Source organism: Artemia sp. Qi Xiang Cuo, chromosome 1 (genome assembly GCF_049724085.1).
Source record: "Artemia sp. Qi Xiang Cuo chromosome 1, ASM4972408v1, whole genome shotgun sequence".
NCBI classification, from domain to species: domain Eukaryota; kingdom Metazoa; phylum Arthropoda; class Branchiopoda; order Anostraca; family Artemiidae; genus Artemia; species Artemia sp. Qi Xiang Cuo.
The window spans coordinates 27,718,741-27,746,196 of NC_142794.1; the positions used below are offsets into that span (position 1 = coordinate 27,718,741).

The following is a 27,456-nucleotide window of genomic DNA, read 5'->3' on the forward strand; positions in this document are numbered from 1 at the left end:
ATTACAACAATCAATTTCCAATGAAATGAGCCCTCTAGGAGGTTTATACAAGCATCCCTTCCATAACAACCTTATATGCCCCCAGAGCTAACTTACAACGCCTACCCCCAGGCCCTGGGGGGCTGTGTTGACACCAGAGTTTTTTTATATAAACATTGAAGTATTTTATACAGAATGTCTACCTCAAAATTTTTATCTGATGCATTTTAGACATAGAGGAGGGGGGGGGGGCTACCTACCCTCCGGTATCTTTTGAATATTAAAAAGTTAACAAGTACTTTCGATTACTAATCAAATAAGCCCTTTCCGAAGGTTGTACGAGCATCCCTTCCATAAGAACTATATATGCCCCTAGAGCATTACTCATAACGCCTGCCTCCGGGCCCTGGTAGGTTCCAGCGACACAGGAATTTTTCTTATCTGACCTTTAAACTATTTTTAATGAAATGGGTATTAAAAAAATTTTATCGGATGGGTTTGGGGAAAAAATGGTGTGTGGGGGGGGGGGCTAGTTGCCCTCGGATATCTTTTGACTCTTAAGATTTGAACTAGAAGTTTCAATTTCTAGTCAAATGAGCCCCCTCTGAAGTTTATACGAGCATACCTTTCATAAGAACTATATACGCGCCCAGGACAACACTTACAACGACTATCCCCCAGGCTCTGAGGGGCGTTTTTGTTATCTAATTTTTGAACAATTTCCGAGACACTGGCTGTCTCAAAATTTGTAGCGGACGGGTTTGGGGAAAAAAGAGCGTGGGGGGGGGCTAGTTTAACTCTCTTGACTCTTAAAAAGTGAACTAGAACTTTCAATTTCCAATCAAATGAGCCCTCTATGAAGTTTATAAACTTCATAAGCATCCCTTTCAAAAGCATCCCTTTCAAAAGGAGTTGCTATTGACACCAGATTTTTTCTTATCAGACCTTGGAACTATTTTTAACAAAATGTCTATCTAAAAAATTTCATCAGATGGGTTTTGAAAAAGAAGGCGTGGGGGGGGGGGGCTAGCTGCCCTTGGATCTCTTTTGAGCATTAAAAAGTGAGCTCGAACTTTCAATACCCAATCAAATGAGCTCTCTCTGAAGTTTATAAGAGCATCCCTTTCACACGAACACTATATGACCGAGTGCATAACTTACAACGCCTGCCCCCGGGCCCAAGAGGGTTGTGACGACACCTGATATTTTGTTACCTGACTTTTGAGCAATTTTTAACTTAATGACTATCTCAAAATTTTTATTGGATGCATTTCGGGAAAAAGGGGCGTGGGGCGGGCTAGTTGCCCTAAAATCTCTTTTGACTATAAAAAACTGAACTAGAACTTTCAATTTCCAATCAAATGAGTCATCTCTGAATTTTTTTAACAGCATCCCTTCAATACGAACCATATATTCCCCCAGGGCATAACTTAGAAGACCTGCCCTCGGGCAGGTCTTGTATCAACACCTGAGTTTTCGTTATATAGTCTTTGAACTATTTAAAAAAAAAAAGCTATCTTAAGGTTCTTATCGGATGGGTTTGAGGAAAAAAGGGCGTGAAAAGGAACGGGGGGGGGGGGGGCTAGGTGCCCTCCAATCTCTTTTGACTCTTAAAAAGTGAACTAGAACTTTCAATTTCAAATCAAATGATCCCCCTTTGAAGTTAATACGAGCATCCCTTCCATAAGACCCATATCTGCCGCCTGGGCATAAGTTACAACGCCTGCCCCCGGGCCCTGGTGGGTTGTGTCGACACCGGAATTTTTGTTATATAATCTGTGAACTATTTTTAACAAAATGGCTATCTTAAAATTTTTATTAAATGCATTTGGGAAAAAACGGTTTTTTTTTTGGGGGGGGGGAGCTGGTTACCCTCCAATATCTTTTGATGCTTAAAACGTGAACTGGAACTTTCAATTTCCAATCAAATGAAGTTTATAGGAGCATTCCTTACATTAGAACCATATATGCCCGCAGGGCATAACTTATAACTCTTGCCCCTGATGACTGTGTGGGGGGGGAGTGTTCTGCTCAAACATATAATTTCCAAAACTTTCAACTACGTTGAACAAAATGGCTATATCAAAATTTTGATAGGATGTGTTTGGGGAAATGGTGGGCGTGGAAGGGGGTGTCAGTTGCCTTAGAATCACTGTTGACTATTAAAAAGGACACTAGCCATTTGAATTTCTAATCGAATGAGCCCTTTTTGAAGTTTTTACGACAACACCTTCTATAAAAGCCTTATATACCCCCAGGGCATAACTTAAAATGCTCTCAAAACATATTTTCTATCTGTAAATCAACTAAGCTGAACAAAATAGCTATCTCAAAATTTTGATTGGATGTGTTGGGGGGAATGATGGGCATGTGGGGGGGGGGGGCTAGTTGCCCTCCAATCATTTTCTACTGTTAAAAAGGGCACTAGCCCTTTGAATTCCCAATCGAAAGAGCCTTTTTTGAAGTTTCGACGACAACACCTTCTATAAAAACCTTATATACCCCCAAGGCATAACTTGAAACCCTTTCCCTGAGGTTTTTGGGGGAGTGTCCTCCTCAAAAAGTATTTTCTATCTGGAAATCAACAACGCTGAACAAAATGGCTATCTCAAAATTTTGATTGGATGTATTTGGGGCAATGATGGGCGTCGGGGGGCTTGTTGCCCTCCAATCACTTTCGACTATTAAAAAAGGCACTATCCCTTTGAATTTCCAATCGAATGAGCCTTTTTTGAAGTTTCTACGACAACACCTTCTATAAAAACCTTATATGCCCCCAGGGCATAACTTAAAACCCTTGCCCTGAAGGTTGTGGGGGAGTGTCCTCCTCAAAAAAATACTTTCTATCGAGAAATCAATTACGCTGAACAAAATGGATATTTCAAAATTTTGATTGGATGTGTTTGGGGGAATGATGGGCGCGGGAGGGGGGGGGTAGTTGCCCTCAACCACTTTCGACTATTAAAAAGGGCACTAGCCCTTTGAATTTCCAACCGAATGAGCCTGTTTCAATTTTTCTACGACAACGGCTTCTATAAAAACCTTATATGCCCTCAGGATATAAATTAAAACCCTTGCCCTAAGGGTCGTGGGGGAGTGTCCTCCTCAAAAACATATTTTCTATCTGGAAATCAACTTCGCTAAACAAAATGGCTATCTCACAATTTTGATTGGATGTGTTTGGGGGAATGATGGGCTAGGGGAGAAGGCTAGTTGCCCTCCAATCACTTTCGACTATTAAAAATGGCACTAGAACTCTTGATTTCCGATCGAATGAGCCCCCTTTGAAGTTTCTACGACGACCCCTTCCATATAAAGTGCCTCTGGCAAAAACACTAATAAATAATAGTAAAACATTGGAGGCGTATGGCCTTTACTATAGGCAACGCTATAGCGTTGCCTCTGATTATTTCAAGTTTGAGGTTGTTCAGAAAGTATCAACGCATTATGATTCCAAAATTCAAATGCTTGAGCATGAAAAAGGGCTGTGTGCATTATAACAGGAATTTCGCAGTCTTAAGATTAATATGGCTTTTAAATACTTCTTTTTCCGGGAAGCTTGTTCGACGGGACTAAATAACGGTGGAACATACCAAACCGGATAATGAATTTTATTCTTGGAATAGCCTAAAATATGCTACTGGTACGTCCGATAGGACTAAATAAGGCTGGAGAAGACAAAAAAAAACACGGGAAAAGGACATTTTCCTTATAATAAGCTAACAGATGTTAGAGGAAGTTATCATTTCAGAAATATCACCAAGAGGCTTGAAAAAAGACTAGGGAGGCTGAGAGGTACGGCGGATAGGAGTAAATAAGGGTGGAAGACACTAAAACCACCGGAAAAGGACTTTTGCTCTTGGAATATGCTAGGGGATGTAAGAAGAACTAATAATTTCAGAAATTTTAACAAGAGGTTTGGAAAAGGGCTAGAACAACTCTTGAGCCAAGAGAAGGAAGTCGCATGGATGAAAAGAGGGTTTATAAGACCAAAAGACTTGGGAAAAGGCTAGAACAAGTCTTAATGTATTAAAAAGAGGAAGTAGCTAGTGATATTAGGAAAACTTTAATTAAATTCCTCTATAAGAAAAGTGATAAAAATAAGTGTAGTAATTAAAAAGGGGTTATCTTGATTTCTATGGGAAGCCAATTACTAAGCATGATGATATTTATTAAACTAAAAGATGCTTTAGATAGAACTTTGAAAAAGAACTGGACGTGCTTTACAAGCGGGAAAAGATTCACCAGCCAAATTTTTTCCTTAAGATTAATAATTCAAAAATGCCTGAATTATGACACCCATTTAATCCTTGCTGTTATAAATTAGGAGCAGGTATTTAATTCGGTTGATAGAAGAAAAAAAATATTGAAAGTCCTATCCTTGTGGGGTATCCCAGATAAGTACATTAAAGTGATTAGTGCTAAGTACGATTGTAATATTACTGCGGTTAAGATAGGAAGGGAGGTTAGTAATTGTAAAATCGGGGGCCAAGTAGGGCTATATTCTTATCCTCTCTTACATGGATTATTTTGACAGACTTCGCCCTCAGGAGCACGGCAAAGATTTTTGGAATGGTATAAAACAGGAAAGTAAGACTCTATTGGACTTTAATTCGTGCCGATCTTAAGTGTGGGAGCTTTTCGTCTGACTGACCCTATATAAAACAAATAAGCTGTACAAAATATTGTTCTGTCTTTCTAAAATGAAAGAAAGTTGTAGATGGCTAGGCCAAGTTCTACAGATCAGAGATGATGGATTGCCAAAGATTCTGGTTTTTGGCCATACATCTAGGACAAAACAAAAAGCAGGTTGTCCCCGAACGGAACGGGAATAGGTTATAAGAAAGTGATCAAAGGAGGTTAAAAATTAAGGGGAGGAGGTAATGAGTGAAACTTTACATAGATCGGGACGGAGGGGGAGCATTCGCAATTGTGTTAGCCAGAGCCGGCTTGGTGTTGCAATGAGATGTTCATAGCAATAGCATCACTTCAGACTAAAAATTTACAAGAGACGAGCCAGTGATGGACGTTCCCAATCAGTATCCAATTCTAAAATCTTATGTTCCAAAACAAAACAAGTTGTTGTTCAAATGATTTTGATCAAGTTTTTGTTTTCTTTCACTATTTTGGTTTCTATTGAACTATTCTACATCGTCATATTTCTATATAGGCCTCTTGAGGCTTTAGTTTTTTGTGTTTTGATATTTTCACAAAATCATAATACGACAGGTATCTTTTTCTACAAATGTAAAAACATCTTTTTTCTAAAAATGTTGGGCTTTTAGGGGTGCCATCGATAGTCTAAAGAGAGTAAAACGGCGTCTGAGCACATAGAACTATGCAGGATGGCATATGGATGCCCTGTGTGCCAGTTTTTATGTTTTGACCCTCCTTTCTCTGAGACGAGGTTAATACCATCTTAAAATGTTAAGTTTGCAAAAAAAGAAAGAATGTCAAAAGTGGACTTACCACATAGCTCTTGATCCGAACAAATTCTAATTTGACAGGAGCAGACCCTTTAGCTTGAAACCTATTGACAACATTGATTTTGTCAAGCAGATCTGAACAGAACTTGTAGCCTCCTTTTAAAATGCATACGGCTGTAATTGGTTCGCCAAAGGAGTCTAAAACAATATCTTTGGCTATCTTTTCGATCCTGAAACAAGAAGAAAAGATAGATATTATTTAAAAAAAATCTCCAAATTTTAAATAGTAATGTTAAGATTAGCTCTTACTTCACTACTCTGTTGCTGAGCTTGTTGAAATAAACGAATTTAGGGCCAGCAACAAAATATTATCAACCAATCATAGACAAGAACTTTTACCAAGAAAGCGTCACTCCAAAAAATAAACTAGATCCTATAGCCTCGTTTTGAACAGCTAATTTTTATTGTTTGTAGGTTTCAAACAAGAAGCAAGATCTCCGCCAGGTTTGATATACCAAGTGTTCCAAATTGGAACACTTTTCCCAAGGGCCCAAGGGCAATAAGAATGTCCTAAAACGGCCCCCAACTCTTTTAATTTTATTAACAAAACCTGGTCTCTACTTCATTCCTGGAAAAGATGCTATTATGGAGTTACTTTAGCGAGAACACCAGAGCAACTTTGAGTTGCTCTGGTGTTCTCACTAAAGTAACTCCATAATAGCATCTTTTCCCTACGTGGATCAGTTTGCGCCAATCTTATCATTTTTTTTTTTTGTGGTGGTTTTATAGGGTTTTTTAGTTTTAACTTGTTTTGTTTTTTTTTCTTTTTATATTGTTATTTTTCTGTCTATCGTGCTGAAGACGCCTTGTTTGTGATACAGGCGAAATATCCGCGTTGTTTTGCATTTGCCTTTTTCTTTTATCTCCACTGGCCGCAGTCTCGTTTTTTATTTTTTTTTCATTGAGATCTTTCTCTTTGTTGTTTTTTTTTTTTGTCATGGCTGGCCAGTTCGGCTTAAGACCTTTCATTCGTCAATTGTACGGGCAACAATTAGCCGTTTCTGTCAACTAGTATTTGTCTTTGGTTAAAAAACATGCTAATTTGTTAAATCAACAAAATTTCTTTAAAAAATTGCAAGAAGGAATCGGTGATTCCGAAATCTTTTAAAATATGTGCCCGTTTTGGAATTGAAAATGAAACAAAATTAAAAAACAAATTAAGCCTAATGGCTTTAAATCACGTAATTTCTGAACAAAAACAGAGACGTTTTCAACTGTCTAAGTGACATAAATTCTGTTGAAACCCTTTTAAGGAACAACCTTCCATCTGACATTTTTATGCGAATTAAGGAAATGGCCATTAGATCTTTTCGCCATGATTTTCATTTGTCTAAGGTTCGTCTGGTTGACAAGTTTAATAAACTTTTGTTTGAGAAGTTCCAAGATTCAGATGTTTTTTGTCCTCGTTTTTGTCTGGGTCCAGCAAGTAAGAATTTGTCTTCTAAACCTCTTAAAATTCAACAGGAGGCAGTTTTGTCGAGGGGTTCTAAGTCCTGTTTTCCAACACCAATCTCGTATTCAAAAATAATTTCAAATGTGGAGTCAGGAGTTATGGTTTCTATAGATAAAGTTGAAAGTCCTCAAGAACTTAGATCCGAGACCGCAAGAAAACTAATTACCTTTAATATGAGCTTAATTGGTAAAGACATCTCACAAAAAAATGACATTATACTTTCAGATTTGAAAAAGGATAAATTCCTTACTATCACCAGAGCCGATAAGGGAAACACGATTGTGATTATGAACACTGAAGACTATAATAATCAAATGAAATCCATTATTTCTGACACTATTACATACAAAAAACTTGATTTTGATCCTACAGATAATAATGTAAAATCAACAAGAAAGGAATTGGAGTCATTGAAAAATAATTTACACATTACCCACAGTTTTATAACAAATATTATCCTAGGGGTTGTTCGGCACCCAAGATCTATGATCTGCCTAAGATTCATACGACTGGAGCCCCCCCCCCCCACCCCATTGTGTCAAGTTTTCAGTCACCTGTTCCTAAATTAGGAAACTGGTTGTCGTTGGCATTGCGTCCACTTTCGGGAACACAAATATAATATTGAAAAAAATTCGACTGATCCTACATATAATTTGAGAAATTTCACGTTGGAGGATAGTTCAATTCTGTGTAGTTTCGATGTTGTATTCATGTATTCAAATTGTGATTTAAAAAGGTGCGAGGACATTTTAAAAAGTAAATTAGAAAAACACTTTGATTTAATACAAGATGTGACTTTTGCCAGTTTGGATATTGAAGTCATTATGAAACTAATTATCCTAGTAAATGCATTTTCATTTTATTTTGGTTTTAGAGGGGAGTTTTATAGACAAATTTTTGGGTTACCTATGGGGGCTTCTCTCTCTCTCCTTTATTGGCAAATCTTTTCATAGATGCTATTGAAACCTCCGCTATAAAAAGTTTTAGAATCTCCCCTTGTTTCTGGGGTAGGTTCATGGATGATGTGGTGTGCGTTTGGAAACATGGATTGGACTCCTTAGACCTATTTTGTAAGCATTTAAATAGTTTTGATAAAAATATTAAATTTACAGTTGGCTTTGAGGAAAATAATAAATTACCTTTTCTGGATATTTTATTAATTAAAAGGGATCTCCATTTACTTTTCTCGATTTACAGAAAACCTACCCACAATGATAGGTATTTGAATTTTCATTCTTGCCACCCTATGTCGATGAAACGGGGGTTTGTAATTTCACTGGTGGATAGAGCCTTTAGAATTTGTTCCCAGGAATTTCTGGATTCGGAATTGTTATACTTGAGGGATGTTTTGTTTTGTAATAATTACCCAATTAAGTTTATTGACAAAATAATTGAAAATAGACGTGTTAAACATGATAGTAGGGCTATTGGGGTTTCTCTGTCTTTAGATCTAAATGTATCACAAAGTATCATTTCATTGCCATATGTACCTGGTTTGGGTGAGAAACTTTCACAGATTTTGCGTAAATTTGATATTGATACATGTTTCCAATCGGTGAGGCCAATGGGTAGTTTCTTTAGTTCTGGTAAGGATTTCGCCCTGGGAAATTTAGTAAGTGGGGTGCATAAAATTCCGTGTTCTTGTGGGAAGTTCTATATTGGTAGGACTCACCAACAATTTGTTGAAAGGTTTATTGAACACCGAAATTCAATAGAAAAAAACCCTACAATTAAGCAAGCCTCCAGAAACTTTTGTTTCAGCTTTAGCAGAACATATTTGGTTTCAACCCGATCACTTTGTAAAATTTGATGGGGCCTTTGCTATTTCAAATGATAAGGGGTAGACACAATGGGCGAGAGAAGCCATTTAAATTTAAAAACATATATTTGCTAACCTTTCAATAAATAGGGACACAGGTAGTTTAAATATTGACCCGATTTATGACAATCTTCTAAAGACTGAATCAACAGTCAATAAGGGAATTAAGATGATAAATAATCACCAGGGGACTGTTTTATCTGCTAGACCAAAACGAATTCCTTCAATAATAGTCAATAAAAGGATTATTTCGCAACAGCATAGTTAAAGTAATCCCCATTTTTTTTTTCCTCAGTTGCTCTGGTGTTCTCACTAAAGTAACTCCATAACAGCATCTTTTCCCTGCACGGCTCAGTTTGCGCTAATCGTAGAATATTTTTTTTTTTTTTTTTTGGTGGTGGTTTTATTGGTTTTTTAGTTTTAAATTGTTTTGTTTTTTTTTTCTTTTTATCTTGTTCTTTTTCTGTCTTTCGTGCTGAATACGCCTTGTTTGTGATACAGGCGAAATATTCGCTTTGTTTCGCATTTGTCTTTTCTTTTCTCTCCACTGGCCGCAGTCTCGTTTGTTGTTTTTTTTTTCATTGAGATTTTTCTCTTTGTTTGTTTATTTTGTCATGACTGGCCAGTTAGGCTTAAGATCTTTCATAAAAAAAATTGTGGGGCCACTAGGCTCCTCCCACGCTTATATTTTCCCAAAGTCACACGATCAAAATTTTGAGATAGCCATTTTCTTCAGTATAGTCGAAAAATTTAATAAATATGTCTTTGAGGATGACTTAACCTCATACTCCCCGGGGGAAGGGCTGCAAGTTATGAACTTTGCCAATTGTTTACATATAGGCTAGTATTGGTTATTGGGAAGCATACAGACGTTTTAAGGGGAATTTTTTTCTGGTGGGGGCATCAGGGAGAGGGGGTTACGCGGGAGGACTTTCCATGGAGGAATTCTTCATGGGGGAAAGAATTTTCCATGAAGGAGGCGTTGAATTTCCCAGCAGAAATTAAATAAACAAAAGTGTTTTCAACTGAAGAAAGGAGCAAAATTAAAACTTAAAACGAACAGAAATTATTACGTATATGAGGGGGCGCAACGCGTATATCGATCTATATACATTATGCGCATACATGTCTATATTTTCCTGTACATTTTACGGTTTTTGGCTACTCATATTGCCAAGAAAATTGCTAAAGAGCAAATTATCTCACAAATGTATAGTCTAACATCTTCTTTCAATCGCATTTTAGTGTTTATAAACCACAATAGAAGTAATATACAAAAGCAAAAATTCCCATACTCTCCATTATAGATTTTTTAAACATACCTAACATAACGCAAGCAAATTTATTAGTCAAGGATCCACGATAAAGAAAGATCGCTAGAAAATAGTTACCAGGTTTCAACGAGCTGAAGAAGATTTGAATATGGAATCTAGGGCAGAAACAAGCGCTGAAAATGAATATCTGGTGGCGCATTCAAAATTTCTAGCGCCAATGGCAAAAAGGGCGTATCTGCAGAAATAGGAAAAAAACAAACATTGGGTATATTTTTATTCTGGGGAGTTTTTTTGTTTAGCATTTTGTCTGGTAGAATATCTCTCCATGAGTGCAATTTCTGATCCAATTCCACTAATGAGGGATTTCAAGAGTAGAGGGGGAATATGATCCCTCAAGTCTACTTTTCACATTTACCTTGCCTTAATTCGCACTTGCAAGCGTTAAGAATTTACGAGATCTTCAACTGATCGACATTAGCGTGAAAAAGCTATGCTCTTTGCAATACTAAGTATTTTTGCAAGTTCTCTCCCCTACCCCCACCCTAACTCCCCCGATGTGACCCAGATCTTTCCGCGCTCAGACACCTTCATTGCGCTACACTTATACACCTAGCGGAAATTTCACGGGAGCGCCACCTAGCAATGCGATCTCATTACGCGAACGTCTATGTCATCACTTTGTTAATAATCGAAGATTTTAAAGCCGACAAAGGACTGACTAACTGTTAAGTGAAACAGCTGATATTTGGTTTTTGCAGCAGGTTCACTACACAGCTAAGGATTCCAGTACTTTGTATGCGTTCATCCTGCAGGAGAGTGGTGTGTTAGACTGTTGCTGTTTAAAACATACAGACTTTTTCAACTAGTGATAACTTAGCAACCAGCTTCCAACTTGGCAAAAGTGCAGATTAGTTGCTCCTGATAAAAACATCTTATTTCTAACTGAATATTATTTAGCCTAGTCAATTGGGCTGTAAAGTCGCACAGATAACTTGGTAACTTTTTATATTAGCCTAGGTCATTATTGAAATAGCTAAGAAATAGACTTAGCCTACTTTTCCATTTCGAATTTCATCCTGAATCCAAATATAACATTCATTTCCGTTGCAAATTCTTTTGAACAAGTTACAAAAATTCTTCAGACTTTCTTTGTTTTTTCTTATAGAACGCCATTTTGTTGACTGTGGATGCATGGACATTTCCAATTTTGTGGACGCGTGAACATTCCATAACATCGCTGAGATTTCTTTTGAACCAGCACGATTCTCGCGCAGGCTCCCTTTGCTTGCAAGTTTGGGTGTGGGATTTTTCCGATTAGAGAACTCAATAACTTTAAAAAAAATTGCAACAGAAATGAATGTTATATCTGGATTCAGGATGAAATTCTGATTCTAAACATAAGACTAATTTTTAACTATCTTAATAATCTTAAATTCAACCTTAAATCACATTTGCCACCGACAAGGCGGGGGTGTTCCCAAGAAAAAAAATTGCAGTGATGCAGGATGAAGAGACAGAGATTTGTAAAAAAAAAAAAAAACACAGCTTTTACTTTCATGGGGGTACTCCTATGCTCAAAATATCAGTATTGCTGAGAATAGATACAACATGCCCTTTTGTAAGATACACTTGTAGGAGGTGAAATATTAACAAATAATTAGCGTGGTAAACAGCTAGCCTCCCCTCCTTCTATCTCTGCTTTTCTCTCATGTGCTATAAAATTTGTTCTTAAACCAGTCCACTTTTCTAACTTTTCAGGAGATCGAAAAATTTGATGGCCCTATTCGGCTGCTTTATTTTCTATCTTGCAGAACCGGAACTGTGCGAGTGTAAGCCTTAAAATTTGTTATGGTAATTCTGCTCAGTTGCTGTGCACTTATGGTACTGAACTTACAGAGTTGAAAGGTGTGAGGCAAACAGATCTAGCTGCCAGTCACTAAAGAAAGCATAAGTTTGTTTACTTGATCTCCAGTTAAGATTTTAAGATGCAAAGTTTTGCTTTGGGCCTGCTTTAACACTTAAACCTGATGACTGTCTGAACCACTTGGTTTGCCTAGAGCAAAATGGTACTGCTTTTCATTGCCTGACACATTTCGGTTTGCCATTTCAGGAGTTCAGAAACGGCAAACAGTTTAGACTGTTGTCCGGTTCAAGTGCTACAACAAACCTTTCGGCATAGTTTAAAACCATTGAAGGCCTACAAAATTGAAATTAGAAAGTGAAATATGAATCTTCACTCATTTGCAACATGTAATGGGGAAAATAGTGAAGTGATACAATGCTAGCTGTGCTTTTTTGTCATATTTTCTTCTCTCTTTTTTTGCTTCTCCTTTTCGACAGCTTTCTGCTGTCTCTACCCAAGCATTCGCAATTTGTTGCTCTAACAGTTCTATATTTTTTTCAGATGGAGGCTATTGTCAGTAGAAGACTGAAATTTGTTTCAAGTCCTAAGAGAAGAAAAACATTTGATTTTGCTTTATGCATTTTGTGCCAGAGACATCTAAAGCAGTTCATGCTGTTTCAGGGTTAACTAAGATTCTTTCTAAACAAACCAAAATGGCACCCCTCATGTTGGAAGAAAACGTCCAGAGAGTTCCCATGTGAAAAACTGGAACCAGGCACTGTCAGTGACAAAATATGAAATACCAGATCTAGTGAAAATGGTTGTTTTGATTACAATCTCCATTGTTTGTTTTGTGGAAAACCTGGTAGCCAGAAGAGGAGAAGTAACAAGTTAAGGTCTCTTTTAACCACAAGTGCCTTTAAAAATTGTTAAAAAGGCAGAGGAGCTTGCTGCAGAAGAGCGAGACGTCTTTCATCGATGCAACGACGTTGATCTTGTTGCCCATCAGTCGAAGAACCACGATAAGTGTTTAAAGTGATTTCTTGCTAGGAAACCAAAAGAGGTAAAATTGGACTTTAAAAGAGGATTTGAAGACAGGATGAGAGCTGTGTTTTTAAGTCTTGATGTTGACTCGCTCAGTTTCGAGGAATTTCTGTGGCACACATGAGGAAGCGGACACCAGAATGGCTCACGTTGCCTTTTGCTTCAGAAACGACTTTAAAAGGGTGACTGTTTGTGCTAATGATACTGATATAGTTGTGATACTAGTAGACCAATTCCCTCGTCTCCTTAACATTTTTCCTGGGGAGAATGTTGTGCCTCAACTCCTCGCGAAGTTTCAAAATTATTATATCCCCATTGATCTTCTATTCCCGAGAACCGAGAAGCAAATGTTGAACTCCCTGGCATTCATTCATAGCATTTCAGCGTGTGACGCAACGAGTTACTTTTTATCTAAAGTAAAACGAACATTCTTAGCTTCCGCCAAGAAGAGCGGTCTGTACAGGGAGATTCAGTCTGCAATACAGTAGTTGAGAGATGAAACTTTCACGGAAGCCAGTATGTTCTCCTTCCAAGATGTTGCAAGAAAGCTGATAATCAGCGCTTATGGAAGGGATCCTAATCAGTTTTCCCTCAGTGATTTACAAGTACACTTGTACTCTCTAAGAAGGAGCTGAAAGTGTTGCCTCCTACAGAGGGGGCGTTTGTGGAACATTGTAAGCATTCTTTCTATCAGCTTGCAATCTGGAATGCCTCATTGATTGCAAGACCATGTCTGCCAAGCCCTTTGAGTTATGGATGGCAATTTTCTGGACAAGATGTTTTTCCTGTTGTTTCAAGCGCTTCCTCGCTTCCGTCGGAATATTCACAACTCTTTTGTGAGTGTAGGAAAAAGTGCTCCAAGAACTGTAAATGCCTTCTTAGATTTTGTGATGTTTTGTGTGCCTGTACCGGAAAGTGTGATGATTCACCCGAAGATGTATAACACATGCGTATTTTGTGGTCATTTTCTTTAGATTCTTTTTCTTTCTCTTTTTTTCATTAAAAGCTCTATTTCTGCAGCTAATTTTTTTTTATTTTGGACATACTTCTGTCGAGGCTGGGATTCAGTATCTGTGCACTTTAAATTATTCAAAGTGTCTTCTGTTTTGACGCCACTAAAAGAATGGAGTTGCAAAGGTGTTGTCACCTTCCTGTGCAACCCCAATTGCTCTTGTCCTTCCCGTTTGAACATAACTCTAATGCAAGTACAGGAAAGTTGGTTTCTGGTGTCACCACTTAGGTGTCTGGTTTTAATGATGTGAAGTTAGGAAGCTATATACAATTTTGAAAATCATTTTTTTCTTTTCTCTCTCGGTATATTGTTCCGTCTAACATCCTAAGTTTAAACTTTTCATTTAGGTTGAAAAACCGAAAATATAGCTGATGACGTCATCTATTATGCAAATTAGTTGGTATCTCCTTTGGCACACAAAATTTTCGGTGCGCCCGCCTATATTCGTTTTCAGCAACCAATTCTGCCCCTGATAAATTCCTCAAACCTTCCTCACCTCGTTGAAGCCTGTGATATTAGAATTTCGTTGGCTGGGTCCCTGAGTATATTCTTTATAACCCCGCCTTCGCGCACGCGCAATGACAAATGTTTAGCGCCGATTTGATGAAACGTGTCTATGAAACGTGTGTCATGTTTGGAGAAACATTTCGCTACTGTATATTACCTTGACTGTGCTATGAACGTAAGAGACCACAGTAAATGTAATCTAACTTACCATAAAGGTAGGACCAAAGTAAAGGTATATTACTTTTACTGTATAAGAGACAAAGCAATATAAAAAAAAAAAGAAGGAAAATGTCTCATCATATTGAAATGCCAACTGAGAGAAATGCCACTGAGAGAGTAAGGAGTTGAAATTAGAAGCACTGTAATTAAAATGCCAATTAAAAAGCACTGCAATGCAATGAAATGCCACTGAGAGAGTAAGAATTTGAATTTAGAAGCACTGCAATTAATCAACTGAAGAAATAAATATAGTATATTAATCATCCATATTATTAATTACACAATGGAACAAATGAGTTAGCCAAGGTAAAAATAGCAAAGGAAATCACTGTATTTTTAAACCAAACTTCACAGTAATAAATAAAGACAGAACAAAATTAGTGACCTAAAGTCCTTTGTTGACCTCTGTAACAGTTTGAGTCGTCAAAATCTCATAGTGGTTTAGGCACGTTATTGTGATTGTATTGACTAGCAATTATGACGCGTTGACATGTTTCTTCTTTTTTTTATAATCATCGGTCTGTAATCGGCGACGGTAAGAGATAGAAATGGAAAAAAGTCGTTTATGAGGATCATGACACAGAGAGAAAAAGTTCCTCTGAGTTTTGCAAAATTTCTAGGCATTTCCAAATCCAATTATATTATTTTTCTAGCTTACCATAAAGTATAAACAAGAAGCAAGACAAAGCAATCACAATTCTATGCAGTTACTTTTTCAGAGCACTAATATCAAATTCTGTACTTATTCTAGATGTCTAGAAAATTATTCTATGAAAACCAACCTGTAATCCTTAACTCTCAATTTTTTTTTTCTGTAGGAAACATTTTACTTGTACACCAAATTTTCTTAAATCTCGTACTCAGATTAAATAAAAAAAACAAGTTTTTTAAACTGAAAGTAAGGAGCGACATTAAAACTTAAAACGAACAGAAACTATTTCGTATATGAAAGGGGATGTCCCCTCCTCAACGCCTCGCTCTTTACGCTAAAGTTTTTTATTGTTTAAAAAAAATAAAGTCGTGAGACAGAGTCAAACTTTAGCGTAAAGAGAGAGGCGTTGAGTAGGGGACAGCCCCTTTCATATACGAAATAATTTCTGTTCGTTTTAAGTTTTAATGTCGTTCCTTACTTTCAGTTTAAAAAACTTGTTTTTTTTTTTAATTTCTGATCGTTTTTTAGTTAATGCAGCTTTTATTTTGGCTTGCCGTCATTGAATAAGTAAACAAAACTTGCATAAAATTTTGCTTTTCTTTTGCTAAATGGCTGTCTCTAAATTTGGTTCTGACGTAATTTACAGATTAACTTATGTAACGAACTTCTATATTCGTATATTTTTCTTCTGGCAAAAAATCAAAGTTGCAGATTTTTGGAGATATGAGCTTGAAACCTATGTAATAGGGTTCTCTGATACGCTGACTCTAACGGTGTAATATTCATTAAAATTCTTTGACTTGTAGGGGCTGTTTGCCCCCTCTTTAAAAAATCAGGTAAATTTTCTCAGGATCGTAGCCTTTGATGAGTAATACTAAACTTAGTAAGTAATACTATATATTTAGAATCAGCATTATAAGCTCATTCTTGTGATAGATTTATTGACATCAAAATTCCGTTTTTAAAAGTTTTGATTACTATTGAGCCGTATCGCTTGTTTTTTTTTATTGTTTTTTTATAACGTATATGTTATTACGTACATGAGGGGGTTCTCCCCTTAGTCAATACCACGCTCTTTACGTTAAAAGTTAAAAAAAAATTTAATTCACAAACCTCTGAATCACAAAGGCCGTTTAATTAGAAGAGATAGCTCTTTTGAAAGCACTAAAAAAAAACTGTAGCGTAAAGAGTGAGGTATTGACTTGGGGGAGAACCCACTCATATATGTAATAATTTCTGTTCGTTTTAATTTCTAATGTTGCTTCTTACTTTCAGTTGAAAAAACTTGTTTTTTTTTAATTTAATTTCTGATCATTTTTTAAATAATGCTTGGAAATCCGGCGCCCCCTTCATAAAAATGTCCCTTCCCTCAAATAAACATCCTCCACGGAAAGATTATCCCGAGAAACCGCCTCCTCCAGCCCCCCCCCCCCACCAGAAAAAAATTCTTCCTGAAAATGTCTGTATACTTCCCAATAACCAATACAATATGTAAGCAATGGGCAAAGTTCATAACTTGCAACCCTTCCCCTGGGAACTGTGGGGGATTAAGTCATCCTAAAAGACATATTTATTAGATTTTCGACTATGCTGAACAAAATGACTATCTCAAAATTTTAATTGGGTGACTCTGAGAAAAAAATGAGCGTTGGAGGGGGCCTAGTTGCCCTCCATTTTTTTGTCACTTAAAAAGGGGACTAGAACTTTTAATTTCCGTTCGTATGAGCCCTCCTACGATATTCTAGGACCACTGGATTAATACAATTACCCCTGGGGAAAAGAAAAAAAACAAATAAACACGCATCTGTGATCTTTCTTCTTGCAAAAATGAAAAATTCCACATTTTCGTAGATAGGAGCCTGAAACCTTTACAGTAGGATTCTCTAACACTCTAAATATGATGGTGTAATTTTCATTAAGGTTCTAAGATATTTAGGGGGTGTTTCTCCCTTTTTTTGAAAATTAGATAAATTTTCCCAGGCGCGTAACTTTTGATGGGTAAGACTAAACTTTGATGAAACATATGATATTATAAATTACCATTAAAATTTGATTCTTTTGATCTATTGGTATCAAAATTCTGCTTTTTAGAGTTTCGGTTACCATTGAGCCGGGTTGCTCCTTACTTACAGTTCGTTACCCTGAACTGTTTGATAAGGCTAGCGCCCAAGAATAGACTGAAATAAAAACAACTGTAAACAGTCTAATTCAAGAGGGAAAGGAATTGGGGGGGGGGGTCTGGAATCTTGTTATTTTTATGTCTACCAGAAGGGTTGTCTTATCTAAGCCACAGATGTAAGTAAGTGAAAGCTGGTGATAGCCAGATCTTGAACAAACTCAATTTTAATAAGAACTAGTGTCCTAGTTAAGCTTTTTGGGGATCAGAGACTTGCCAAGCCTCAACAGGGAATAAAAAGGGAGGGGAGTAGAGGGAATCTCTTCATTTCGTCACCATGACATCTAGCAGACGAACCTTTTGGATTTCAACGAAACTCTGGGGGACCAAGTATCTTAGTTGTGGTTTTGGAGATTCCTATCTGATTCTAATTTAGTAGGGAAAGTGTGTCACCAGAACATCTAATTACAAGAAATATTGTGTCAAAACCATACTTCGTAGAAAATAAGATTAAGTCGCCCCGTCGGCACCTTTGAGTTTCTGAACATAACCGACCCTCTGCAGGTTTAAAGAAGGGGGAGACGAAGCTCCCTTCCATTTCTTAAATGGCTGGTCAAAGGGTGCCTGTCAATATTATACGTCTTTTATTGTAAAAATTTAAGTCAAAATACTGGCAAAAGTAAAAGTATTAAAAGTACTAAATGTGTACACACTTTCACGTGTACTCTCTCCTTTTCCGATCCTGGATCTACTTTGCCCTAACCTTATATTGAAGCACCAGCGAAGTAGGTCACAAAGACGATCAAAATTATTTAGGGCCTTTACTAGTTAAGCAAAAGATCAAAATAATTAATCATGACCAAGTATTTGTCTGTTCGGGAATACAGTAATAAATAGCATAACAAATTTCACAGGTAAATATGACAATTCCATTATGATGCACTTGCACGTCAAAAACTTTAGTTTCTATATATTATTTCTTCTTCTTTTTGTTGCTGCAACAAACATTACAAACCCCACGAAGTTTCTACCTATGATTGCACTTACATATGGGAAGAGCAAATTCCTAACCACACATAATCATAGCTTTCATATATAGGCTACTCAGGTAAACTCCCATATGTCTCGTGTTATTTGTCTCTCTTGTACTATTTTAGTGATCCTCCCCTAAAACACATTCTACACTCAAGTCTGACTCTCAATACATTCCTTCAAACTAACCACGAAAGGTTAAAATGTTGGTGCAGCTCAGAGGAACAAGACTTCCGAAAGTTGTTACTGCAAACTTGGGACTAAACTAATTCATAGCTTTTATTACGATTCTTTATTTCAAGAATCCTCCCCCCACCCAAAAAATTTCTGCAATGAAGGTTCAGCTGTTACATAGGACCACCTCTTTTTCTTACCAAATTTTTTAGCTCGAATACCCATTTTTGAAAAAAAGCTTTCCAAACTTTCAATACGTATACAAAAAATCTACTCTAAAAATTATACGAGTTAGTTAGTTAGTTACTCGTAGTTAGCTAAACTATTATTTTGTTCCTTTTAGTGTGTGAAAGAGTGGGAGTCAAACTATAGATAACTTCATGGTAATAACCTTTAAAGCTGCTTTTTATTATGAGTTCAATTTGATTCCACGATTCCAATAATTGTAGTGTTCTATTTCCGGTCTGTATAATTAACATATTACAGATACAGTTTATTATTGAAAGTAAAAGTCCTGTCGAACTCTCTTGTTATAAAACTGCCCTATAAAATACATATTAACTTGGTATAGTGGCCAACTTTTTCTTGATAAAAAAAAGCTACAAAATTACAAATTTGCTAATATAAAATGTCTATCTGTGTAATGACGGGTTTTTTCTGGGGGGGGGGGGGGCTTGAAAAGTTCTCAAAAAGCAAGCAAGTCTCCTATTCTCCCAAATAGAGCAACAATCTAGAATCTCCTTCCTCCCCAACCAGATTTTTGGATGCGCATAGTCTTGATTTAATAACGACAAGAGGATTAGCAAAGTTTCTTCAAATTAACAACTTCAACTTTTCTAGCAAAACTTGACTTCCTTCTTAACTTAATTGTAATGCTAACTTCAAATATTAACGCGCTTTAACAGCTAGAAGAGTCAAACGCCAGGGACAGAAAACTTGAAAAACAGTCTCGTTCAGCGTAGCACATCCATCTTGAGCACTCTTTCTGGGGGAGTGATAAATGCAGGGAGAGTCGTTTCTCCCGTCACCCCATAGAGCTACACTTTACTTGGGCAACCTTCACTTGTATTTCTGCAATTATGTGGGGAAAAAGTGCCAACGATTCCCTCAGAAGACTTGGGGGACTTCTTTTTTCTCGAGCTAAAAAATTCTCAAAAAGCAAGTGAAAGTCCCCTACTCCCTCAAAAACAACAAGTTATTCGATTCCCCTTCCTCCCCAAACAGATATCTGGGTGTGTATTTTCTTGACTTAATGCCACGAGGAATAGCAAAGTTTCTCTAAATTAAAAACTTCCACCTTTCTAACAAAACTTGACTTCCTTTTTAAGTAAATGAAAATGCAAACTTCAAACAGTAACGCGTTCTGGCCACTGGAAGAGTCAAACACTAAGAACAGAAAACTTGAAAAACATCCCTGTTCATCAATACAAATGCATCTTGAGATTTCTTTCTGGGGGAGTGATAAATGCAGGGAGAATCGTTTCTCCCCTCGCCCCAAAGAGCTATAGTTTACTTTGTGTCATTTTCACTTACATTTCTAGAATTATGTTTGGAAAAAAAGTAAACAAAATTATGAGAGTTAACGGCTCTCAGAGCTGGCAGGTCACTGCTTATTAGGGCGTATCAGGATTTCATTTAATATTCCAAGTAAACCTCTCAGAGATTTATGTTCCTATTCAACAGATTATTGCTCAGTTTAAAATTGCAGCAGGACTCATACAGTCTGGTGTATTTGAAGATGCCTCAGAAAACGAGGAAATTTCACAACTAAAGATGTCAGTTATTGAGCAAAGTGGTATATTTCTGCAACCTTAAACTTGATAGATGATTGGCTAGACGCATTATATAGATAATATATCAAAACGTTAAATAAAACAATTATATATCTCAAAGAACTTGAAGAAACAATTACAAGAATAAAGTTGCTTTTACCGGTCTTGAATGAGTCCATATGGTATGATAACTTTGTCTAAGTCATTTTCATAATGGTTTGGCACACTTAACGATGCTATATCATAGCCCTCGAAATCATCGGAGATCTGAAATGAATTATATAAATTTTAGATTAAAAAAAAAATAGATTAAAAGAGCAAAGCATGGAAAGATTAATATCAAATCAAGTTAGGTTGAGGCAGTTTATGAATTAGATCTAAGTTATGACCTAGCCAGAAACACCAGAGCCAACCTCCCTTTACAATATTCTAATGTTAAAGCAGACCAAGTTTATTTTTGACGTTTTCAAGATAACCCACTAATCCACAAACATATCTGAAACTTGGCATTAATCAATACACTCAGTATATTCCGAATTACATGAATTAAGCTCGAATATATGCATTGGCCTAAGGTATTTTGAAGTAAAAGCCCTGTGAAAATATTTTTTTCTTTCATAGCAAACATTAGCAAGATCCATCTTGCTTTGCTTTTTTTGTCAGATAACACCAGAAACTTATCATGCTACCATTGGTCAGTTGACTACTGAACTGTATAAAGTGGCAAGAAAAAACCAATAGCGTTAAATTCAGAACTTAATTTTAATCACCTAAATTTCGGAGCCTATATCCAGGAATTTACCTTTTCTGGACATAATCCATTTCAATATATATTTACATAGGTTAAACTAAGGAAACAGAAAAGACATGATGGCAAATGAGTATTTTTAATGTACGTGGCGCTGCAAATTATCATAAGTAGCACAATGTATTATATATTTTTTTTTGGGGGGGGAGGGTACGTTGAAAGGGCTATTGTCATTTTTGATAGTCAAAAGTGATTGGAGGGCAACTAACCCTTTTCCCACGCCCACCATTTTCCCAAACACATCCAATCAAAATTTTGAGATAGCTACTTTGTTCAACGTAGTTGAAAGGTCTGGAAATTATGTCTTTGAGAATGAAATCCCCCCCCCCAGCCCTCATGGCAAGGGGTGTAAGTTACGCCCTGGGGGCATATAAGGTTTATATAGAAAAAGTGATCGTATAGACTTCGAAGGGGGATCATTGGATTGGTAATCATAGGGCTCGGAATGATTCCTGCTCATTAGAAAAGAGACTTGACGACCTGTCAAGGGACTTTTAGGGGTGAAAAAAGGGACCAAAGTGGGAAGGGATTTTGATTGCCATTCATGGTGAACATTCCTTTGCTCATGAATCAGAAGAAGTGGCCAAGTCACCCCAAGAAACATTATATTCATGAGCCTCGGAAGTAACTCAGTTTCCGTGGAGACAGGTTAGTTTTCTTTATTTTTCCATTTTCTTTTTGTTCAAACTTTCAGTTATGTCCATTTAAGAAAAAAAAAAGAAAATCTACTTCAAGACTAGAAACAAGTAAAAAGATCTATAAGACTTGAGCATACAAGCTAACTCATTCACTTCTTTAACTTCTTTGAAAGATTAGTGAGCCTGCTTATTAGGTCCGACTTCCTCTTTTCTATATCCTTTTCAGCCTGCTCTTATTTATCTGTTTCTTTTTTTCATCTTCCCGTGTTTTCATGGCATTCTCTAGTATGGAATTTGCCAAGGTGATGTCCAAGGAATCCTTTGAAACTACTGCTCTCTGTGTAAGATATCGGTGGTCTCTTTCAAGAGGGCATCAACAATTGTTCATTTCTGTTTTTCAGAGGCTTTTCTTGCAAAGATTCCTCAAGTCTATCTAGCTCTTTTTTTTGCTAGAATTGTCAACTAGGTTCAGCTCCCTTTCTTTCTCTTGGTCTTGGACGCTTTACTCTGAAGCTTGTTCTTTTGTTTTGCTCTCCACAGAGTCTTAGTATTTTGACCAAGCCAACCTAGCCAAAGTCGAAAACTCTTTGGGAATAGGAAACTTTTCGGGTTTGCCTCCATGTGTGTTGAATTCACCAATCACACGCAGCTCCACATTCAGGACTCTTTCTGACATGGAGACTCTATCCGACTGAAGAAGTTTTTAACGAAAACTTAAAACTTAAAATATCAATGATGTTACTAGTTATGATAAAGCAGCGCTGCCTATGATACTGTTTATATGCCCTTTTAATACAGGCATGCATACAGTTTTTTGGTTTAACTGGAACTCCCTCTAAACGCTCCCTAAAAGTTTCAACTTATTGCCCTTAGTGTCATTAGTTACAGTCACAATAGAAGTAGTATTAAAAGTATACATAGTGTCTTCTGGCTAGTTAAAAATCCGCCACAACTTATCCTGAAAGGTCTAACTTAATAATGTAAGCCGTTATTGTGGTATTGCTTTGTCATCTTTTTGCCAATCTACATGATCATAGTTTCGTTTTGATTTAGTTCCAGATCCGTCTAAATATTCCTTGAAAGCTTCACCTTAACACCCTTAGCTTGTGTAATAGCAATAGCTGTAGTGGCATTAGCAGCAGTATGCGCATATCATGTTTGTTTTTGTTTTGTTTTTTCGACATCCCCTTCAACAACCAATGTTCCAACTTAATATGCAAATAAATTCTTAATATACGCTCTTTTGACAGTCTAAGTGCACATAGTATCTATTGTTAGTTTGAGTTTTCCATCAATATTCTCTCAGATTTTACCTTCATACACTTAGCCTTAATAGTACCAGAATCAAAGTAGTTGTGAGGATAGTAGGAGAAGTACGAGTTAGTGTTGCATTAGTAGTAGTAGTAACAGTGGTAGCAGCAGTACTAATGCGGTAGTAGCATATACACCTTGCCTTTTGATTACTTGAACATCCCTTTCATGATGCCCTGGAAGTTTCACCTTGGCACGGTAAGCCATTCCAAATATATTGCTGATTTGCGCTTTTGACCCCCTTTCGACTTCCTTTTAATTTTAATACTCAAAGCCTTAAAAGTTGTTGCAATTGAAGTAGAAGTTGGAGTAGTTTAGAAGCAGTAGCGGTATTAGTAAAAGTAGCAGTAGTAGGCTAGTAGTGCTAGTAGTGTCATGTATATATTACCTTTTTGTCAATTGATTGTCCTCTTTAAGTAATCTCTTAAAGCTCCGATTTAATGCCCAAACCCCTTCTTGAGATACGCCCTTTTGATAATATGCATGAATATAGTGTGTTTTGATTTAGTTCAAATTCCCACTCAATATTTTGTGAAATTTTCAACTTCATACGCTTAGCCTTAATTATGCTACTATCACAGTAGTAGTGGTAGGCCTAGTAGTAGGAACACTAGTAGCAGTAATAGTGTATTATTATTATTAGTAGTAGTAACAGAAGTAGCGGCAGTATTAATAGGAGTAGTAGTAGTAGCGTGAAAATATTGCTTTTTGGTCGATTGATCCTCTCCATTATCATTGCCCGAAAGTTCCAAATTGATATACTCAGTCATTCCTGAGTTACACCCTTTGACAACCCATATATACATAATATGTTTTGATTTAGTTCAACATTCCTTGAAACATTCACCTTAATACCCTTCGTATTTTGGGATAGTAGTAGTCAAAGTCAAACATGCATACCTTTTCTCAATAACATATACTATATGTAAACAATGAATTGCCTAATTCCTAACTTACATTTAGCTTAAATTTAAATGTTTTCACTTTTATAACTTTAATAAATCAAACATTATTAAGATTTTAAAGAATAGATATGAGCATATGCATATTAAACTAACAATGCACATTCATTTGTTTGTTGTTGTTTTTTTCAGTGAAGTTCACATTATGTTCTGGCCTTGAGAAGGCATAGGGGTTGTGAGCCCTAATCATGTTAATTTCTGCTTGTTTTTATTTTGACTTGGTTATTCATTGTAATTTCTGGTCATATTGGGTTTCATTTATTTATTGATGCTGATTTGTGGGAGTTTTACGCTTTGTACAATATTTGATTATATTTTTGCTCATTTTTGGTTTAATGGAATTCTTTACTTTTCCTCAAAAAAACTTATTTTGTGGAAAAAGTTTTTTTTTTAATCAACAATTTAGAAAAAGAAATGAAAGAAATTATATATTCTAAAATACATTATCATTTTCCATCTTCAAACATAAAAATATGTATATTCTTTACCTTACTACCACTCAAGCCACTCTCCTCTGCCACTAAAAGATATTACAGCTTGAACGTCCGATTGGTTTTAGGGCAAAACTAGGCAGTAACTCAATCTGGGATTTGATCGAACGAAAGAGGAAAATTACAGTTCTAGTAAGACTTACAACTTCTTCGCCCTCATTAAATCTAACAGTGTGCTTTAAACTAATGATACAAAGGTATCAGAAAATTGAGATCCCTGTTGGTATCGTCGAATTTTCTACTTTCATTTAAAGAGCTGGTGGTTGGCCTTAAAATATTTATGCCAAATAGTATCGATCAAACAGTTTGTGGTAAACGAACTGTAAGTAAGGAGCAACCTGGCTCAATAGTAACCGAAACTCTAAAAAAACGGAATTTTGATACCAATAGATACATCATAAGAATCGAATTTTTAATGCTGATTTTGAATATATATGTTTCATAAAGTTTAGTCCTACCCATCAAAAGTTACAAGCCTGAAAAAATTTGCTGCATTTTCGAAAAAAGGGGGAAACACCGCCCAAAGTCATAGAATCTTAATGAACATCACACGATCAGATTCAGCGCATCAGAGAACCCTACTGTAGAGGCTTCAAGCTCATATCAGTATTCATCGGTCGTTCAGAGCGACAACATCTATTGATTTAAAACAGTTAATACACAATATAGTGCGCAAGGACGGGGAGAAGTTAGCCACGCCCCCCAGCATAGCAGCATCTCCGGATAAAGATTCATTTCTTTGACAACTGAAGAAGAGAGCGCTACAAAGCTGTGTCCCGGGCTAAAGCGGAACGCAACAAATAAACTCTACTGCCGGAGAATATTGCTGGCAGAGAATAAAGTAGGCAATCTTAATTATCTTGAATAAGCAAGCAGAAATGGAGGGGAATCATGTTCAGCCACCTCAACTTTCGGATGAGTCAGATCCCAACGCGATTTCTCAGTTTATGCGTGAAATAAATTTCAAACTGGATTTCATCCCACAGCTCTCAAACAGCTTATCCGGTATAGAGGCAAAAATGAATAGTTTTAGTAAACAGCTAGATACAACAAAATCAGAAATTTCAAACGATCTAGCGGAAATGAGGAACAAACTCAGGGAGTCTACACTGAAAATTGACTCATTAGAGGCAGAAATAAAGCGTTATGAGCTCGTGTTTTACAATGTTCCTGTGACTAATCCATTCCAGTCCAATTTGAAGGATGAGATATGCGAGTTTCTCGGTCTGTGTCTCTCCCACCAACAGCTTTCTTGAAGGGGCATAAAGGATGCTTTCTACCGGAGATCAGGCCCTGCAAAAGCTCAGTGGTACGACTCGGAATTACGAAATGAAGTTCTCAGGATAAGTTTTGTATTGAAACAGAGCGGCGTAGGGGTTGCTCCGGACTACACTACGTATCAACACAAGGCTAGAAAAAACTTAAAGTCAGTGCTGTCCCAAGCCCTAGTAAAAGGTCAAAATGCGCGGCTCAAAGGCGATAGGTTTATCATTGAAGGTAAAACGTACACATACGACCGTGAATGTCAAAAAGTAAAAGAAATGACGGTAAGCCACCCAATTAGGGCCCCTAATCCAGCGCAAAGTAACTCAGATATGAGAGGTATAAATCCCGCTAATGTGAATGAAAATAACTAGAGCTCAGTACAGAATTGCTCTTCAGATCAATTGAACTATTCGGGTAATCAAAGTGAAAAAAACACAATAGTCGAAATAAAAAGCAACTTGCCGAAAACAATAAGAGCATGGAAAGATCTTAAAAGTAACAAGGTTAGCCCCGTCGATAATACTTAAAGTCACACTGCTCGATATGTACGGCAAAGAAATGAGGAGCCATTGACAAGCCGGGTAACTGAAGGGAATTGACCACCAATTTACAGACAAAACACACACCCGTTCAGGTAGCTACAAAAAAGTCAGCCTTGGCAGTACAGGGGTATTAATAGGCCTAGGGGCAACGATTATTACCGGTTAGCTTTCCCCCCGAGTGATTACGGAGCCCAATAGTATCGACAAGGCCATACACAAACCCTGAAGTTTGTATCTTGGAATGTACAGGGTATAAAAAATAAGTTAAGTTCTGTGGAAAGTGATTTGTCAAATTTTGACTTTGTAGCATTAATAGAAACCTGGCATTGCCCTAGTGAAACTCCAAAAGTAAGAGGTTTCAATGTGGAAAGTGTATTACCTTAAATTACCTTAAATCACAGCTTGGAGTGAAATAAGGACTTTCGATCCTGTTGAATCACTCCTTATGATGACTGTTGTAGTTGGTTAAGTATTGCGAGAGTTAGCTTTAAACAATCGTTATTTTGGAGGCCTTGTAGTGTTGATAAAAGATGAGTCTTTCAAAAGTTATACAAAACTAAAAAGTAAATCAGAAAATGTTATTTGGATTAGATTAGAATGTTGGGATGGACTGTGTATTTATAATAGGATCGATTTATATTCCGCCTCAAAATAACTCGTACCGAAATCAATATACGTGGAATTTGTTTGAAAAAGAATTATATGAAAAAAGAGCAAATTTTGAATATGATAGATTGATATAATGGATGATTTTAATCCTTATATTGGTGACGAAGTTGAATTAAAACGTGCGCTAATTCCAGGTATTCTGTCAGCAGGCCCAGCCGCCTAAACAATCCCCAGAGCTAGCAGGGATGAAAAAAGAAGAATAAATCAACGGGGTAGAAGGTTGCTGACACTATGCGCAGAATCGGGTTTGATGATTGGAAATGGAAGATTTGGAAAGGATAAAAATCGGGATGAGTTTACCTGCGTATCTGGGGCTAAAGCAAGTTTAATTGATTATGTTTTGGTGGATATTCGCTGGGATCCGAATTACCTTAATGTGGATGTGCT

General features: G+C 36.8%; 1 protein-coding gene across 7 annotated transcripts in view; it reads right to left on the reverse strand.

The window, feature by feature from the left end:
• Positions 1-27,456, reverse strand: part of LOC148956169 (hypoxanthine-guanine phosphoribosyltransferase-like) — a 114,961-nt gene that overhangs the window by 15,579 nt on the left and 71,926 nt on the right. For all 7 annotated transcript variants that reach the window (XM_089097459.1, XM_089097547.1, XM_089097379.1 and 4 more), the window contains exons 3-4: positions 20,543-20,649; positions 5,449-5,635 (exon numbers count right to left, since the gene is read on the reverse strand). In XM_089097459.1, the coding sequence (XP_088953585.1) occupies positions 5,449-5,635; positions 20,543-20,649 (294 nt within the window). The remainder of the gene's footprint in view (positions 1-5,448; positions 5,636-20,542; positions 20,650-27,456) is intronic.